Below are 19,979 nucleotides of genomic sequence, written 5' to 3' on the forward strand. Positions count from 1 at the left end.
CTCTCCCCGGCCCCACCTCCACCTCCTCCTCCTCCTCCTCCTCCTCCTCCTCCTTCTCCTCCTCAGCCCTCTCTCCCCAGCCCCTCCTCCTCCTCCTCCTCCTCCTCCTCCTCCTCCTCCTCCTCCCCGGCCCCACCTCCTCCTCCTCCTCCTCCTCCTCCTCAGCCCTCTCTCCCCGGCCCCACCTCCTCCTCCTCCTCCTCCTCCTCCTCCTCCTCCTCCTCCCCGGCCCCACCTCCTCCTCCTTCTCCTCCTCAGCCCTCTCTCCCCGGCCCCACCTCCTCCTCCTCCTCCTCCTCCTCCTCCTCAGCCCTCTCTCCCCGGCCCCACCTCCTCCTCCTCCTCCTCCTCCTCCTCCTCCTCCTCCTCAGCCCTCTCTCCCCGGCCCCACCTCCTCCTCCTCCTCCTCCTCCTCCTCCTCCTCCTCCTCAGCCCTCTCTCCCCGGCCCCACCTCCTCCTCAAGCCTCCTCAGTCCTCTCCTTTCTTTAACCAATTAAAAAGAAAAGAAGTGTGGAGCTGAGAGAGATGGAGAGATGTTTGAAAGCAGGTGCTTCTTCAAAGGAGAAGAGCGGGTCACCGTTTGTATTTCTACACAATATACTTGGATTTCTTTCTGTCAAAGTTCTCCTCTTAAAACTAATATCAGATAATATAATACAGGGGGGAATCTGTAGGAATCACATTTGCTCCTCAAACGCAGACAGCATTTACAGCTCGCAAATCATAAACCATCGGATACAATATTGCGAGTCATCTGCCTAATTATTGCTCTGGATTTCTTCATCATCATATTATCTCATACTCTCTCTCTCCCCTCTCTCTCCCTCTCTCCCCTCTCTCTCCCTCTCTCACTATCTCCCTCCCTCTCTCTCGCCCCTCTCTCTATCTATATCTCCCTCTTTCTATCTCTCTCCCTCTCCCCCCTCTCCCCCCCCTCTCTCTCCCTCTCCCCCCCTCTCTCTATCTCTCCATCTCCCCCCACTCCCCACTCTCTCTCCCCCCTCTCTCTCTCTCTCTCTCTCAGTCTACAGTAGTTTCCTCTGGATCTGCATATGAACGGGCGGCTCGGCAAATTCTTGCCAAGGATTTGGTCGCCATGGCAACGGGGACAATAGAGGGCCGGGGGGCCCAGTCTCTCTGTAAAAGTCACAAAGAAGTTTAGGAGGGAAAATATGCTAGGAAAAAACTAGGAACAGCCGCCCCATTCCACCCAACCGCCAACAGATCTCTCTCTCTATCTCTCTCTCTCTGATCATCCGAGGCAGAACCAACCCTTCAACCTCTCTGCTGCTCAGAAGAGCTCACAGGCAGCTCCGTACAGAAGTGGTACCACGGGTCACAAGTGGTAAAAAAAATAAACTCCAATGAGATAGGCCTACCAATATGTTAGACCCGCCTACCACCCCCCCTCCTCCCCAAAGCCCCAACACTGACGTTGTAGATAATAACTACCTCAATAACTACCTAAAAAACCTACCATTTTAGCATTTTGTTCATTTTAGTTTTAGTTTTTGACAGTGTTTGGTCTTTATTCTTTTTATTTTTTACTGTATGAAACACACTCTCAGGAGGGTCATACAGAACCAAGCATTTCACTATAATGTAACCATATGTGACAAATAAAAACAAAACTTGAAACTTGAATAATAATAATAGTTGACAAGAGAATTGGAAATGGGTTTTGCTTTGTCTGGATTTGTCAGTTTGACATGTTATTGAGGCGCCAGGGGAGAGCAACTCCTTGACGCTTGGCCAGTGTTTGAAATCTTACAAGCCTAAACGAGCTGTTCAGAATTGCTTCCCCTTGACGATGTCACAATGGGATGAATTAGCTTTGATAAATCAATTAGCTGTGCTTTTTGGAGACAGGAACACTGCTTCCATAATGTACTGCCAAGTTTGTAAATTTTTAATTTTTCTTTACTCTTCAGTGTGGGATAACCAGCTAGTAAAGGAAATAATGAATTCCAAATCTGGTGCGGTGCAATATGCACCAAAAACATCATGTTTGATGACATGGGAAGAAAGAGGTGAGAAAAATAAATATATATATATATGTAAATAATTTTGATTTTATGATTTTAACAAATGTTCCAAAGATTCAAGAAAGTTGTGTAAAACTGTTGAAAATATCCATACTTTCAATCCCCAAAAAGATGATACAATTTCAACTGATGACTTTGATCAATAGGCCCTTTTCACAGCAGACATTTAGTCATACATTGGGTAAACATAGGCATAGCCACAGATTTAGAATAATGAACATGTCTACGGTTATGACGAGTCAAAATGTCTGCTGTGAAAAGGGCCTATTATGCTGATGATGAAGTCAGAATAGCTGAAATACGTAAGTGTACCTCAACATTAAATGTTGTTGGAAATCCACCCCAATAAACACATTTTAACTTTTGATGAAGGGAGAAAAATGTTGAGTTTAGTTTCAACATGACCAGTGATATTTCAACACAACCAGTTGGTATTATTTGGGAAGCTTGTCTTTAGAGTGGCTCAATGTTCAGTGAGGCACAGCTAATTAAGAAGACCGCAGGTCCAAAACAACCGACTGTAAAACATCTTCATATGTGGTTCAGTTCTCGTAGAGAGCTTAGTATTCGCCGCCAGTCTACAGGCAAAGTATTTCCCGACTCATTGTCCAAGGGGCTGCTCCAGATTTATCACAGGCTTGAGACTTTGACTTATCTGGTCACTGGGGGAGCGTTGTTCATGTTGATTAATAAAGCGTTAATAATAAAACTGTCTTGTCGTGTTTTGAACATTTGTTGTGTTGATGGAATCACGTTAATATAGAGAGATGAAAACAATACGTTATTTCAATTGATATGAATTGGATAGCAGGCTGTTAGAGGTTAGAGACAGAACTAGCGTAACACGCTGTTTGGGCGTAGAGAGCGTACGTCAGTGGCCAATCAGATCGCAGCACCCGAACGCGGAACTGCAAGTTTGTTGGTAAAAGAATACACGCGTCAGGGACCACCACATAGACATGTAATAGGTCAGGGACCACCACCACATAAACATGTAATAGGTCAGGGACCACCACCACATAGACATGTAATAGGTCAGGGACCACCACCACATAGACATGTAATAGGTCAGGGACCACCACCACATAGACATGTAATAGGTCAGGGACCACCACCACATAAACATGTAATAGGTCAGGGACCACCACCACATAGACATGTAATAGGTCAGGGACCACCACCACATAGACATGTAATAGGTCAGGGACCACCACCACACAGACATGTAATAGGTCAGGGACCACCACCACATAGACATGTAATAGGTCAGGGACCACCACCACATAGACATGTAATAGGTCAGGGACCACCACCACACAGACATGTAATAGGTCAGGGACCACCACATAGACATGTAATAGGTCAGGGACCACCACCACATAGACATGTAATAGGTCAGGGACCACCACATAGACATGTAATAGGTCAGGGACCACCACATAGACATGTAATAGTAGAAATGTAATAGGTCAGGGACCACCACATAGACATGTAATAATATAAATGTAATTGGTCAGGGACCACCACATAGACATGTAATAATAGAAATGTAATCATATAAATGCAATAGGTCAGGGACCACCACATAGAAATGTAATAATAGAAATGTAATAGGTCAGGGACCACCACAGTTGATAAGATTCTGCTCCAGGAACCCCCATCTGTGAATATTATTTGTTGTTAGATATTAATTATTGCAGAATTCCATAACTGTCTGTACTATAGATGAGGAGATAGCACTGGAGAGAGTGAAACCTATGATCAGAGTAGTCACTCTTATACATTCTGTCATTGGGTTATACTTGTAGTGAATACAGTTTTGGTGAAATGTAAATATTCCTTGAGTGACTGCGCAGGCATGAGTACAGTGTGGGTTGTAGTACGCCCCAAATAATATACATATATATATATTTTTTTTATTACATTGTTCCCCTTTAAAAATATACAGAATGTACAGTAAAAATATACAGTATGCATACTGTAATATACAATGTATGTAATATATATATATATATATATTATTTTTTAAAGGTTTTTTTATCATGGATGACTGTAGTACAATACATAACCTAGCATGTATCCATCATGGTATACTTAATTTATTTGGAATACCTCAATATTTGGTCTACCTTAATATTTGAAATACCTTAATATTTGGAGTACCTTAATAATTGGTCAACATTTTTTGGTCTACCTCAAATATTTGGTCTACCTTAATATTTGAAATACCTTAATACCCATGGTAAAAGGACTGATTTTATATAGCGCTTTTATCCAAAGCGCTTTACAAATTATTCCTCACATTTTTACCCATTCACTCACACATTCACACACCGACGGCGGAGGCGACCATACAATGTGCCAAGCTGCTCATCGGGAGCAATTAGGGGTTAAGTATCTTGCTCAAGGAGCAAGCGGGAATCGAACCAGGAGCCTTTCACTTACCAGACAACTGCTCTACCTCCTGAGCCACTGTTGCCCCCATCCATCATGGTATATCTTATATTTGGAATACCTAAATATTTGAAATACCTTAATATTTGAAATACCTTAATATTTGGTCTACCTCAAATATTTGGTCTACCTCAAATATTTGGTCTACCTTAATATTTGTCGTACCTGATGTACCTGTGGGCGGTGGCTGAGGGAGGGATGGAGAGGGCGGGGCTAGTCGTACCTGATGTAGCCCACCTGCGGGCGGTGGCTGAGGGAGGGGGCGGGGCTAGTCGTACCTGATGTAGCCCACCTGTGGGCGGTGGCTGAGGGAGGGGGCGGGGCTAGTCGTACCTGATGTAGCCCACCTGCGGGCGGTGGCTGAGGGAGGGGGCGGGGCTAGTCGTACCTGATGTAGCCCACCTGCGGGCGGTGGCTGAGGGAGGGGGCGGGGCTAGTCGTACCTGATGTAGCCCACCTGCGGGCGGTGGCTGAGGTGCCAGCGGTACGAGGTCCTGTCCTTCCAGCCCACGTTGCGCGGGTCCTTCCACAGGAGCTTCACCTCGTCTGGGGTGTCGCCCGTGTGCCACAGGGCGTTACGCAGGTACTCCCCCGGCCCCGTCCGCGACTTCACCGCCTGCGGGAGGACAGGGGGGGGGGGGGGGATTACACGTGGTTTCTGGGTCAGATCCCCTCACGCCGACCCCCCACACACGTTATGTCATAACCATGAGTAATGTATTATTTACGTATTGCATCTGTAAAGGTCCAAAACAATGACAGCTAGGTTTGTTGATTATATTCGCTTAGCTGGTTGATGACATGTTTGCAGTTACTAACATTACAATTGTAGTAGGAATTGGATACATTGTAGTATTTATTCCCTTCAAAATATCTTTGGAGTCCTATTCAGCCCCTTTCTGAGTAAGCTAGCATGAAGTGATCAATATTCTATATGGACAAATACCAACACATCAGATACATCAGTCGACCACTAAGATGGAGTTATACACTTCTTGAGGTAATGGTTTTCAATAGGTTTTCAAGAAGTGAATCTGCGCCTTGAGCTGCAGGCCGGGCTGGGCCAGGGCCCTGAAGGGGACAGACTGCAGCTGCAGGCCAGCTGGGCCAGGGCCCTGAAGGGGACAGACTGCAGCTGCAGGCCAGCTGGGCCAGGGCCCTGAAGGGGACAGACTGCAGCTGCAGGCCAGCTGGGCCAGGGCCCTGAAGGGGACAGACTGCAGCTGCAGGCCAGCTGGGCCAGGGCCCTGAAGGGGACAGACTGCAGCTGCAGGCCAGCTGGGCCAGGGCCCTGAAGGGGACAGACTGCAGCTGCAGGCCAGCTGGGCCAGGGCCCTGAAGGGGACAGACTGCAGCTGCAGGCCAGCTGGGCCAGGGCCCTGAAGGGTACGCGTGAATATTTTCGGCAACCAACTTGTGTTTAGCGTTTCTCTGATTGGCCACTACGCCCATGTGACCGCGGCAGCGCGAGAGAGCTGCAGCGCGGAAATAGGCTGTCTATTGCCATTCTCTAAGACAAACTCTAACCTTAACCAGCTCCTTAACAGCGCCTAAACTTAACCCTTCTAACCTTAACCAACTCCGAAACAATGCCTAACCTTAACCTTAACCAACTCCGAAACAATGCTTAAAGTTAACATGCCTAAACTTAACCGGCGAAAGAATGCATGTTAAAAAAAAAAAAAAATGAAGGGAATCGAACTTGTCACCAACGGACCGCAGGCGGCGCAGGATCCACAGCAAGGCAGCGCTGCCAGTTGAGCTAGTTGTCGATAGTAAAAAAGGGGGGATTACTGCTACATAATGCTGCCGTGGACGCAAGTTGGGTGTGGCTAGACACAAGTTGGTTGCCTTTAATATTTAGGCGAAGGGGACAGACTGCAGCTGCAGGCCGGGCTGCGTGAACACTTTCGGCAACCAACATGTACTTCCGCGTTTCTCTGATTGGCCAGCGTTGGCCAGCACTCTCCTTCGTGAATACCAGCCGATCTACGCTCGTTCCCTACGCCGCGCATGCGCATGAGGCTCCCCCCAGGTGCTCGTTTACAGAGCGTACAAATACGCTTGTGTTATGATACAGGAGCTAAATAGGAAGTACTTGAGGTCGTTGTTAAATACGTGTGTGTTTTAATAAACAGTATAACTAACAGAGGGTTACTAGCTAAGGTGTGGGGGAGTTGGCGTATATAAGTTGATTGCTTTAAAAACGGAGAGAAATGTCGTATTTACGCTGTTTAAAACGGGGTGATGGGCGAAAATCTTTGGTTTTAGGGGTTTGACGTGTAATGACTAGCGATGAATATTATGTGTTTTAAATATGTTGCGACCGTCGGATTGTTGTTAAAAACGGAGGGATACTAGCTAAGGTGTGGGGGAGTAGGCGTATATAAGTTGATTGCTTTAAAAACTGAGAGAAATGTCGTATTTACGCTGTTTAAAACGGGGTGATGGGCGAAAATCTTTGGTTTTAGCTTAACGATAGCCATGCTAAAACGCTAGCACAACATTAGCACCTAACCTAACAAGCTTAACAAGTCAGCGATCTTTTTCTGAGACTAAACTCTCCGCTTGGTGGCAAATTGTGTTGATGTCGGTTTTGTTTCATCAATAAATGAGGCAGAATACACAGTGACTGTATCCTTTTTTGTTTATTGCACTTGTTCCTGCTGCAAATGAAATCCTATGCGAGAGATTAAAGATGGCGGCTTTCTGTTTTTGTGGAGAGAGCCTCCAACGAGTGACACGTCTCTCTTCTGACCAATCAGTGGTCTGCAGTGTTTCACGTGACTTTTCTGGTTACCGGCGTAGGGGGAAAACTAGTGTAGAGGGCTGGCCGATCGCTGGCCAATCAGAGAAACGCGGAAGTACATGTTGGTTGCCGAAAGTGTTCACGCGGCCGGGCTGGGCCAGGGCCCTGAAGGGGACAGACTGCAGCTGCAGGCCAGCTGGGCCAGGGCCCTGAAGGGGACAGACTGCAGCTGCAGGCCAGCTGGGCCAGGGCCCTGAAGGGGACAGACTGCCAGTACCTTGAGCTGCAGGCCGGGCTGGGCCATGGCCCTGAAGGGGACAGACTGCCAGTAGGTCTGCTCCGTCTGCTTCCACATGACCACGTAGAAGCTGGACGAGTCCTGGTAGCCGAAGATGAAGCCGGCATAGTCGTCGTCCGTCACCGTGTTGATGTGGAACGTCCCCTCGAAGTCCACGCCATTGAACGCCGTGTAGCCTGGTGGGCATAACTTGTGTTTAGGGATGTTCGATATTGGCTTTTTTACCGATATCCGATATACCGATATTGTCCAACTCTTCATTTCCGTTACCGATAGCAACCGATATCAACCGATACCGATATTTTCGTGGAATTAACACAACATTATGCATACTTTTGACAATAAATAAAATAAGAATTTGTTCTTACTTGCTTGCCTGGGTAAATAAAGGTTAAATAAATGTAAAAAGATTTTTTTTTTTATTTTTTTTTAAACAGATACAGATAATTTCCGATATTACATTTGAATGCCAATATCGGCCGATAATATCGGTAGGCTGATAATATCAGACATCCCTACTTGTGTTGTCAGTGTAGCCTGGTGGGCATGACTTGTGTGGTCATTGTATACGTGGACATCTTGTGATCAGGAACTGATGTCACAACTGATAACATGGAGCTCATTTGGGTGTAAAGGTTCAGACAAATTCACTGTCAATGGCGCGGCTCCAGGCTGTATAGACCTGTTCGCGAGCCAATCAGCAATACCAACTGAGTCACGTGACTACAAGGTGGGCCGCGAGAAGCCACGGGAGGGCCGTGAGATTTATTTTTAATTTTTTTAACTGAACTTAGAAGCAGGCCAGGACAGTGTTTCTAGTTGTATTCTAAAATTCTATTCTATTGTATTCTAAAATGTGACTATATGGTTTTATATTAACTTAATAAATAAACAAAAACGAAAAAATCTACTTATTTCAACGAACATTTCAAACTAAATAACGCTGAAAACAACCGAAGCAACAATAGTATTTTAATGAGGCTATTATTATTATCATTATTATTTTGCAACAAGTTAGCCCTCTCATAAATAGCACATAATATATATTTGGCTTAAAAAATCGGTCGCCTGGCAAAAAAAAATAAAAAAAGTTTGGGAACCACTGTTCTAATTAAATAATAATTATGGTTGATAGGGTCTACTTACCCACAGCTAACCCAGGATCACTGTTCATCGTCTGGACGATTTCCATCCCCTGAGACCAGAAGAGATGCTCAATCATTAAGGGGAATTACACCCAATTTAAGCATTCATTCATGTTGAATAATACACCCATATTGAGGTCAGAACCTTTCTGTGACCCCAGTGTTTAAAACACATTTGTGTTCGCATCACACTGATTAGACATCACACTGATTACACATCACACTGATTACACAACACACTGATTACACTTCACACTGATTACACAACACACTGTTTACACATCACACTGATTACACATCACACTGATTACACAACACACTGATTACACAACACACTGATTACACATCACACTGATTACACAACACACTGTTTACACATCACACTGATTACACATCACACTGTTTACACATCACACTGATTACACATCACACTGATTACACTTCACACTGATTACACAACACACTGTTTACACATCACACTGATTACACATCACACTGATTACACAACACACTGATTACACAACACACTGATTACACATCACACTGATTACACAACACACTGTTTACACATCACACTGATTACACATCACACTGTTTACACATCACACTGATTACACATCACACTGATTACACATCACACTGATTACACAACACACTGATTACACATCACACTGATTACACATCACACTGATTATACATCACACTGATTACACAACACACTGTTTACACAACACACTGATTACACATCACACTGATTACACAACACACTGATTACAATCACACTGATTACACATCATACTGATTACACATCACACTGATTACAATCACACTGATTACACATCATATGGATTACAATCACATTGATTACACTGATTACAATCAGAGTGATTACAATCACACTGATTACACATTGCACATTACACTGATTACACATTACACTGATTACACAACACACTGATTACACATCATACTGATTACAATCACATTGATTACACTGATTACAATCAGAGTGATTACAATAACACTGATTACACACCATACTGAATACAATCACACTGATAGCACATCACACTGATTACACATCACACTGATCAATCAGTGTAATCTGTAACCAGTGTGCTTATAATCAGTGCAATGTGTAATCGGTGTGACTATAATCAGTGTAATGTATAGTCAGTGTGATGTGTGGCAACGTGCAACATGGCTAATAAGACAGTGTGGCTAACAAGACAGTGTGGCTAACTAGGCAGCGTGGCTAACAAGACAGTGTGGCTAACTAGGCAGCGTGGCTAACAAGACAGTGTGGCTAACAAGACAGTGTGGCTAACTAGGCAGCGTGGCTAACAAGACAGTGTGGCTAACTAGGCAGCGTGGCTAACAAGACAGTGTGGCTAACTAGGCAGCGTGGCTAACAAGACAGTGTGGCTAACTAGGCAGCATGGCTAACTAGGCAGCGTGGCTAACAAGACAGTGTGGCTAACTAGGCAGCGTGGCTAACAAGACAGTGTGGCTAACTAGGCAGCATGGCTAACTAGGCAGCGTGGCTAACAAGACAGTGTGGCTAACTAGGCAGCATGGCTAACAAGACAGTGTGGCTAACTAGGCAGCGTGGCTAACTAGGCAGCGTGGCTAACAAGACAGTGTGGCTAACTAGGCAACGTGGCTAACAAGACAGTGTGGCTAACTAGGCAACGTGGCTAACTAGGCAACGTGGCTAACGAGGCAACGTGCCTAACTAAGCAATGTGGCTAACTAGGCAACGTGACTAACTAGGCAACGTGGCTAACGAACGGTCTTATCTAATGATCTATGTACCTATTTATTGGTTACTACCCAATCCTGCTGCCAGCTACACTGCCCGACACCCGAGTTTGAGAGGGGTCAAAAGGTCACCTGATTGAGCACCACCCAGTTGGGGTCGATCTGAGCGTCACCCTCTGGGTCCAAGATGACCGTCTGATAGGCTCGGAAGTCCGTCAAGGTAACCTCAGCGCTCTCTGGACACACATCGACCAGATCCATGACTGCGTCGTTGTCAAAGTCATTCTCGCACACGTCGCCCACACCGTTCTCTGGAGGGAGGGAGGGAGAGAGAGAGACAGACAGAGAGGGAGGGAGAGAGAGAGACAGAGGGCTTTCAACCACCTACACTTACAAAAGGGGCTACATTAGGCAGGCTTAGGCACTTTCAATGTCATCTAGTGTGTTTTTTCTTCAATGGCATAACTTAATTGAAAATGAATGCTCTGTCATCAGGAAATTATTTGCTGTTTCTATTTTGTATTTATTTTCAATTAGACTGACCCTAACCCTGCCTTCAACCATGGCTCCATTAGACCCTAACCCTGCCTTCAACCATGGCTCCATTAGACCCTAACCCTGCCTTCAACCATGGCTCCATTAGACCCTAACCCTGCCTTCAACCATGGCTCCATTAGACCCTAACCCTGCCTTCAACCATGGCTCCATTAGACCCTAACCCTGCCTTCAACCATGGCTCCATTAGACCCTAACCCTGCCTTCAACCATGGCTCCATTATACAATGGAAAAATTACTCAAGTACTTTACACCCCTGGTTCCTGTGTGTGTCGCCCATCACATGTGTGTTGCTCCATGGCTACATAGCAATGTGTGCTACGAATAAAGACTTCTTCAAGTCCAGTTGAATCTAATCTTAATCTTTTAAGTTATATGGATCGATGCAAAGGTATTCATTTGCCCCCCCAATACTGCCATCAACAATGCACAGATTGGACCTCATTCTCGAGCGGACTTACGAGAACGTTACCAAGAAATTTCTTTGGCATTCTCGAACGGCTTCTTTTTGTAAATTCGTTTGTAGCTACGAACAGGATTTACAAACTCGAAAAGGCAGTCCTAAGTCGGACAGACTGTTGTGCGCCCATGTTTTTAACGGCTTCATTTGGGAGAAGTCCTTGGGGATTGTGTTCACTTTGATTCTACAGACATCCTCGGAATTAAATAATTATAATAAAAATACATATGACTATATGATGTATTGGTGTGCACCCAAGTTTTGAATGGCTTAATTTGGGAGAAGTCCTGAGGGATTGTGTTCACTTCGATTCTACAGACATCCTCGGAATTAAATAATTATAATAAAAATAAATATAACTATATCTGGATGTATTGGTGTGCACCCAAGTTTTTAATGGCTTCATTTGGGAGAAATCCTTGGGGATTGTGTTCACTTCTACAGTTAACTACAGTGTGTTTGATTCTACAGACATGCTCAGAATTAAATAATTATAATGATAATAAATACAACAATATTTGTATCATTAACAATTATGTTTTACATTTATAGTCATGACTCAACGAACCATGTCAGAAAATAAATAAATAAATAAGAACTAAACCCAATCGCGCGGATATAGCTACTGTATAGTGCAGGGGTCGGCAACCTGCAGCCTCGAGGCCGCATGCGGCTCTTTAGCCAATCAGCTGCGGCTCCCTGGCCCAAATTTATTTTTATTAATAAATGTTTTCTTATTTTGGAGATCGATGTCATACTGTGACACTGAAATGAAAAAATATTTCATCAACTAAGATATTTAGTCAACAAAAGGCTTACCTTAGTGATATGTGGTGCGAAATTTGTGAACAACGAAATATTTTAATTTTTATTTTATAGATTTTCCACAAATAAGGGAAGGACTCTAATAGAGCTGCATAGTTCAGGGTTTTATTTCAAAGTAGGTGTTGTGAAGGGCCAGATTAAACCGAATATATATATATTTATTTATATATATATATTTAATTGTATTTGTATATTCTCTAATATTCCCTGATATCCCTTGTATATTCCTTGTACAATATGCATTGAATATCCATTCTAGCCTACTGAACATCCCATAATAGTCTCCATTCTACTATTGGTCGAGACCTTGGTGCCAGGCTGCCATACCCCTCAGACCCAGTTCAAACGTACCGCTCCACATGTACGAACAAGTCCTAGTTCCGCGTAGGAATCTGGCTACCGCACCACTAATGGGACTATTTGTTCATAGTGCGTATATATACTGCGCTACTAAAGTAGGACTTTCTTTTCAGTCCAGTTTCTTACCCTCCAATAGAGTCACAGACGTAAAGCCTCCCCGCGACGCCACGTGTGGGAGTAAGGCCAAGTTCGCCTACCTTCGGTATTGAGACATCGTGTATATTAATATTTGAATAGTCATATTTGGCACTATATCGTCGAGTTGGACGTAGTCTATTAAGCTAATAATAGTCTGTTAATATATAGTGCTTCGTGCGGTGAGAATACTACCGTAGTCTGTACCCCATCATTTCGGGCAGAGAACTGGCTGCTTACCCAGGGTGGTTGACCCCACGTGAAGCTGCACCCGAGGAGCCCCAGAGCCGACGAGCGAGTGGACCTGTATACCGGATTATTCTACCGACGACAGCCCGCCTTCCCAGGCACGGATTATGCTTTGTATACTTTGATTATTCCATGGATAAAGACCCCCGACACTGCCGTGTGTTGGAACCCCCCCCCCCTGGAGAGGACGCAAGGTGAGGAGACGCTCTGCAAGACGAGGTCGCTTCACGTCTCTCCTCCGTGGACCGGATGACGCCGGCCCACAAAGAGTCCACCTGCTTTCATCTGTGGTCCAAGGATCGCCGGCGCATTGAACGGCACTACAGTGGGTTCACCTGGGATACCCTTGGCCGGATGAGGCAGCCGGATTCTACCCCCCCCCCCCCTTCCTACTCCTGTCGGCTTACAAGCGACCGGATTAACCCCCTCTAGTGTATCCAGTATATAATCATTAAAGTATCATTGCTGTTATTCCTTAAACTATTCCAGGTCGTATATGTACCACCTGCGCCTTCAGAGATTGGACATTCTCTATTGATATACCGACGAATACTCTTGCCATAAAAGTGCATACTAATTCCATTCATAAATGTGATTGATTTGATTAAGTGCTTGCTCTACACACCATCGCTGTGTAGAAATAAAGACCTATTTCTAATTCGTACATTTGTGTTGGATCCGTTTCATCTACGTGACAGTGTTCATCATAATATATTTATGCTGTGTACTGGGTGGCCGAATATTAAGTACAAAGGTAGTGGTAGTAAGTATCATATCTAGTAATACAGTCAGGGAATTGTACCCCTCAGTTACAGTAGGTCTACAGATGCCAGTGTTTTTTCTCCTTGTCTGTGTTTTATTTCAAAGTAGGTCTACACATGGTAGTCTTTTTTCAAAGTGGACTACTTTTTATTTTATAAATGTTCCACAAATAAGGGAAGGACTCAAATATACCTGAATAGTTCAGGGTTTTATTTCAAAGTCGGTCTACAGACACCAGTGTTTTGTCTCCTCTTCATACGAGTTTGAGGTTTTCCTTTGTTATAACAGGTAAAAACAGCAATTAAAAAGTCAAAATGTTTCTTTTTGTTGCTTTATAATCCCATTAATGCAACAAACTGTGTGCTATAAGTATAAAGTATAATAAATCGCAAATTACTTTGGGTATGCAATTGTCAGGCGTTTTATGCTAAATGTGGGGTATGCTTGGGGATATATAAAACGTTATACACTGTGTTATCTTCATTTTAAGGGTAAATAGGTTGTGTGGCACCCTGAGCATTTTATTTTGTGGGATGGGGGAAAGTGGCTCTTTTGATAGTAAAGGTTGCTGACCCCTGGTATAGTGGAATAGACTGCATTAATATTCCATATAGCATCTTGTTCTCTATGATATTATTTATTGTTGGTTTTATTTATTTATTAGATTGCTTAGTGCACACATCGTAAGAGCCGGTGGAGAAATGGCTTAGTGAGGCAGCTGCGCTCAGCACACACACACGTACTGTATATGTTCGTAATGAATCGTTTCAGTAACAGTAGGCTTATATTATCCTAATGACTTGTTTTATTACTGTACTGGTGAGCAACACCGGCGCCCCCCCAAGGAACTGTGCTGTCACCCTTCCTCTTCACCCTCTATACCTCAGACTTCTGCCGCAACTCAAGCGGGTGTCACCTGCAGAAGTTCTCTGACGACTCCTCCATCGTAAGCTACATCACCGACGATGATGAGGAGGAGTATAGAGCCCTGGTGGAGAGCTTTGTGGGGTGGAGCCACAGCAACCACCTCCAACTCAACACCAGTAAGACCAAGGGCTTCTGGAGGGGCAAGAAGAGGCCGCCCCCGATTCCCATCACCATCCGTGGGGAGGAGGTGGAGTTATATAAGTTCCTTGGGGTACACCTGAACAATAAACTGGACTGGTCTGAGAGCGGCTGAGAGGAAGTATAGAAAGTCACGCCTCACTGCTGACATCGTCACATATCACAACCTCTTGTTAACATTCTCCAAAACCATTACCAATGCCAAAGCTTCTTTTTTTCACCATAGGATCGAGACCTCTGCCAAGAACCTTCGCAAACTGCATGCTACCATGTCGTCCCTCCTCCCTCCCCCCCACCCCCTCCTCCCTCATCTTTCTCTGCAGAAGACTTTGCGATCTTCTTCGAGGAAAAAGTGGAGAACATCCGCAGCTCCTTCTCCCAACCCCCACCCATTCCAAATACTGTATTGAGAACCTCATCCTTCACTCTGTCATCTTTCTCTCCCATTACAGAAGCCGAGACCTTGACACTGGTAACGTCGAACTGTCCGACTACATGCCAGCTGGATCAGCTACCCTCCCCACTCCTCCAGACCATAGCACCAGACATTCCCATTCCTAATTGCAACCATCAACTCCTCCCTCAACTCGGGGGTGGTCCCCACCTCCCTAAAACAAGCCAGAGTCACACCGCTCATAAAAAAACCAACCCTGAACCCCACCGTCATAGGCAACTATCGCCCTGTCTCTCTTCTCTCCTTCCTTTATAAAACACTTGAACGTACTGTATCCAACCAACTTACTGCTTATCTCTTACAGAATGACCTCCTAGACCCTAATCAGTCAGGCTTCCGGACTGGCCACTCCACAGAAACGGCCCTCATTGTGGTCACAGAGGCACTTCACTTAGCAAAAGCGAAAGGCCTATCCTCTGTCCTGATTCTCCTAGATCTATCTGCAGCCTTCGACACAGTCAACCATCAGATCCTCCTCGCGGCCCTCGCAGGAATGGGAGTGGCTGGCTCTGCGCTGGCATGGCTGACATCATACCTCAATGACCGCTCCTACCAAGTGTCATGGAGAGGGACCCTGTCGGCCACCCGCCCCTTGCGGACGGGTGTCCCCCAGGGCTCGGCCCTAGGACCCCTTCTCTTCTCCCTCTACACTAAATCACTGGGTAACATTATCACGTCTCATGCCTTCTCGTATCATTGTTATGCCGATGATACACAACTCTTCCTCTCCTTCCCTCCCTCAGATATCCAAGTCTCTGAGCGGATCTCGGCCTGTCTGTCAGACATCTCCGCCTGGATGACGACCAACTGCTTGCTGGCCTCCCGGCCACTGGCACCAAGCCTCTTCAACTCATTCAGAACGCAGCGGCCCGCCTGATCTCAAACCTACCGAAGTCGGCCCATGTCACGGCACTTCTTAGGGACCTGTACTGGCTCCCCATTGCTGCACGAATCCGCTTCAAGGCCCTCGACCTGGCATACCGTGCGGCAAAGGGAACCGCTCCCGCCTACCTCAGGTCAATGGTCTCTAACTACACACCCTCAAGACCCATACGCTCTGAATCTTCTGGCCGTCTCAGACCCACTCCTATCCGAGCTCCGGGAGGGTCATCAAGGAGAACCTGCCTTTTCTCAGTCCTTGCCCCACAATGGTGGAATGAACTACCCGTCCTATCTTTCGCCGTCGACTAAAGACGCACTTCTTCAACCATTATCTCAAAAAAAATATATAATAATTTTATCTAACCCTAACTAACCTTACTGTCATGCACTTGTCCTAATAAACTAATCTACACTGTAGCACTCAACACTTTGATGAACATTGTTACTCAGCTGATAGAGTTGTGCCCTTCCTGATGACTTGTCGTACAGAACTTGTAAGTCGCTTACGATAAAAGCGTCAGCTAAATGACTAAATGTAAATGTAAATGGTCGGACAACACAGAGGCCCTCTACAGGAAGGGACAGAGCAGGTTGTTCTTCCTGAGGAGACTCAGGTCCTTCAATGTGTGCAATAGACTGCTGCAGTCATTTTACCAGTCTGTCGTGGCCAGCGTCCTCTTCTATGCTGTGGCATGCTGGGGGGGCTACACCAACTCGAGGGACACCAACAAGCTCAACAAGCTGGTGAGGAAGGCTAGCTCCGTGGTGGGAGTCGAGCTGGTCAGACTAGAGGTGATGGCCGAGAGGGGGATGAGAAGGAAGCTGGCTGCTATCCTGGAGAATCCCTCCCACCCCCTCTACGACAAGCTAGTCAAGATGTGAAGCACGCTCAGCCACAGACTCATACCCCCCTGACACTCAACTAACCGCCTCAGACAGTCCTTCATACCAGCGGCCATCAGGCTCCACAACAGTGGGCAGGGACTGCGGCCAGACATCCAACTAGAACTAATAGGAACCCAAGGAGGACAATAACACTACCTTATGCATACTGCACCTTATGTGAATACTGCACCTTATGTGAATACTGTGATACTGTGAATACTGTATATTTCAGTTAGTTAGATAGTAAATTATAACACTACCGTATGCACAGGGCCGCCTCATGGGGTGTGCGAGCAGTGCGGTCGCACAGGGCCTCGCGGGAAGGGGGGCCTCGCAAAATTAAAATTAATTTTTTTTTTTTTTTTTTTTTTTTTTATATAAATTTTTTTTTTTGCGAGGCCCCCCTTCCCGCGAGGGTGCTCTGCGGCTCTGCAGATACACTATTGGCTCTGCAGATACACTATTGGAGGCAGCTCTGAGGCTTGCAGCAAAATTGGTTTCAATGAGGGGAGGGGTTACAGGTAAGGTAGAGTCTGACTATTTCGCGCGTGCAGCATTGGAGGTTATGCCAGCCAAGATGAAGAGGACATTGTTCGGCAGATGGACTGAAGATGAAAGTTGTTGCATGTTAGACAGTTCAGTCAGGCTAGCCATCCCAGCTAAAGACAGGGACAGCTAGTTAGCTTTAGCTACGTTATAATATTGAGTGCTAACGTGTGGTTCAGTCGGGATATAGCCATGATCATGTCGGCTAGTAGCTAGCTTAGCTAAAGGCTACACGAGGTACAGGGATTATCTAATTCAGCGCTATTCAGAGGAGCGAGGCGAGTGGATGTCTTTTCAAAAGAAGGAGAAGAGAACTTGTGAGCAGATAAATCTGTTAGGCAGCAATACGCCGAAAGGTGTCCAGTCTGCCGGAAAGTACTCGAAGAAGAAGAAGAAGAAATTACACCGTGGGCCAAGTCTCCTTCCAACTTTACCATTGGCGCCGCCGCGCCGCATTCATTGATACTGCGTTATGGTGAGTCAACCTATGATTATATACCCGCCGTGGACCTGACCTATCTATCTTTCTCTCTCTCTGGAGCCAAACTGGTCGACTAGCTAATATATAGTACTACTAGTAGCTAACTGTGTGTGCCTGGTGAGAGCACCTGGCTGTATGTAGACAGTAGCCGCATAGCTTGTTAGCTGTTAGCTAACGCAGAAGCAAGCTATGCGGCTACTACATACAGCCAGGTGCCTGATTGAGCTAACTGTTAGCCAGTTAGCTGTTTAGCGTCAGCTGGGAACGTTCGTTTGATGCTATCAGTTAGCCTTGAGAATAGCAGGCCCTGGCACTCTGACTACGACATCATCTTTGACAGAAGATGTAGTCGGGCCTGCACCATGACAAGGCTCTGGCCATAGCTTTGTCCCGACAGCGAGAGGCCTTTCGTCAACGTGGAGACCTGTGTTGCGGCCTTTCGCCCTGCGTTCCTCGTGCAGGTAAGATGTCATGACATTACCCCACTCTTCCTTCCTTCCCCTCCCGAATGTTTTGTTAATAACGATGTTTTTTCCCAGGCAAAACATATGCTACTTCACAACATTTGGAGATACGACATGTGCTGTGTGTGAATGGTCGTTTGGGTAGCGTTGGGCCGTTGGCCAAAGCTGTGTGTCACGTGGCCTGGTGTCACAGTACCTGGCTAGCCTATTTAGCTGATGTCGGCCATTGGCTCCTTGCTGCTTTGGTTTCTCTGGTATAGACCCTCTTCTTGTTGGATTTAAGTGTTGATCTTTGTCCTTTTGAATCTCTCATACATGCTATAGTCTCTCTCTAACACACACACACATGACAAACACACATGTTCTCTCTCTCTCTCTTTCTCTTTCTAACACACACAGTCTGCCTATGGCAGCCTTTCTCGATGGCTAGGCTGTGCTCAAGGATCTTCAGTCACAGTGCTCAGGTATTCTGCCACTGTGTACTCTCTGTTTAGGGCCAAATAGCATTTCAATTTATTTCCAATGTGTGTCTCTCTCTCTCTCTCTGTACACTGTATATTGACTGTAGAACGGGAGCTCTCTCTCGCTCTCTCTTTTGCTATATGTTGACTGTATCATGCCCCGCCTCGGGCAGCGCTATTATTTACGAATATGTTGACTGTATAAAAAAAAAAAAAAATTACCTTTGGGGGGGGGGGGGGCCTCGCGTTAAATCTCGCACAGGGCCTCGCATTTCTCCCAGGCGGCCCTGCGTATGCATACTGCACCTTATGTGACACTGTGAATACTGTATATTTCAGTTAGTTAGATAGTAAATTATATTGACTTATTTGTTTACACTGCTGTGTTGTTTCTACTACCTGTACCCCCCCCCAAGGGGATCAATAAAGGAATATCTTATCTTATTAGGTATTATAGTAGTAAGTACTACTGTAGAACGTGACATCTTAGCGTGACCTCTTATTAAGTAGTGTCAAAACTGAACGACTGCACGCTCAGCGATCTCCTAATAAAACAACTCATTAGAATAATAGAATCCGGGCGGCTGGGTGGCGCAGCGGAGATTGCGCTCGTCACCAATGAGAGAGATTCCGGTCTCGAATCCAGGTGTCAGCATTGCCTCCGACTTGGACCAGCCGTCATACTAACTTGTTTGGCTGAGTTAGCAGGAGGGAAGTTGATGGGTGGTAATCTGGCGTTGTGGACAGCGACTCCTACAGGTCATGTCTGGGCGCCTGCACAGCAAAAGACAGGAAGTGGTGAAGGCAGCGTGACCTCCCACGCGTTACACTTCACCAATGAGAGTCCGCGCTGCCAGGTGAAAAGAGAGCCGCTGGCTGTCTCCGCATGTGTCGGAGGAAGCATGTGGTAGACCTCAGGGCTCCCTAGACCGACCAGTAGG

The 19,979-nt window shown here is 45.8% G+C and overlaps 1 protein-coding gene across 2 annotated transcripts in view; it reads right to left on the reverse strand.

Moving 5' to 3' along the window:
• The window catches only part of thbs3a (thrombospondin 3a), a 64,969-nt gene that overhangs the window by 5,096 nt on the left and 39,894 nt on the right, over positions 1–19,979 (reverse strand). For both annotated transcript variants that reach the window (XM_084336966.1, XM_084336965.1), the window contains exons 18-21: positions 10,586–10,764; positions 8,694–8,742; positions 7,527–7,723; positions 4,944–5,116 (exon numbers count right to left, since the gene is read on the reverse strand). In XM_084336966.1, the coding sequence (XP_084193092.1) occupies positions 4,944–5,116; positions 7,527–7,723; positions 8,694–8,742; positions 10,586–10,764 (598 nt within the window). The remainder of the gene's footprint in view (positions 1–4,943; positions 5,117–7,526; positions 7,724–8,693; positions 8,743–10,585; positions 10,765–19,979) is intronic.

Source organism: Notolepis coatsorum (assembly GCF_963971535.1).
Source record: "Notolepis coatsorum genome assembly, chromosome: 19".
In the NCBI taxonomy this organism is placed as follows: domain Eukaryota; kingdom Metazoa; phylum Chordata; class Actinopteri; order Aulopiformes; family Paralepididae; genus Notolepis; species Notolepis coatsorum.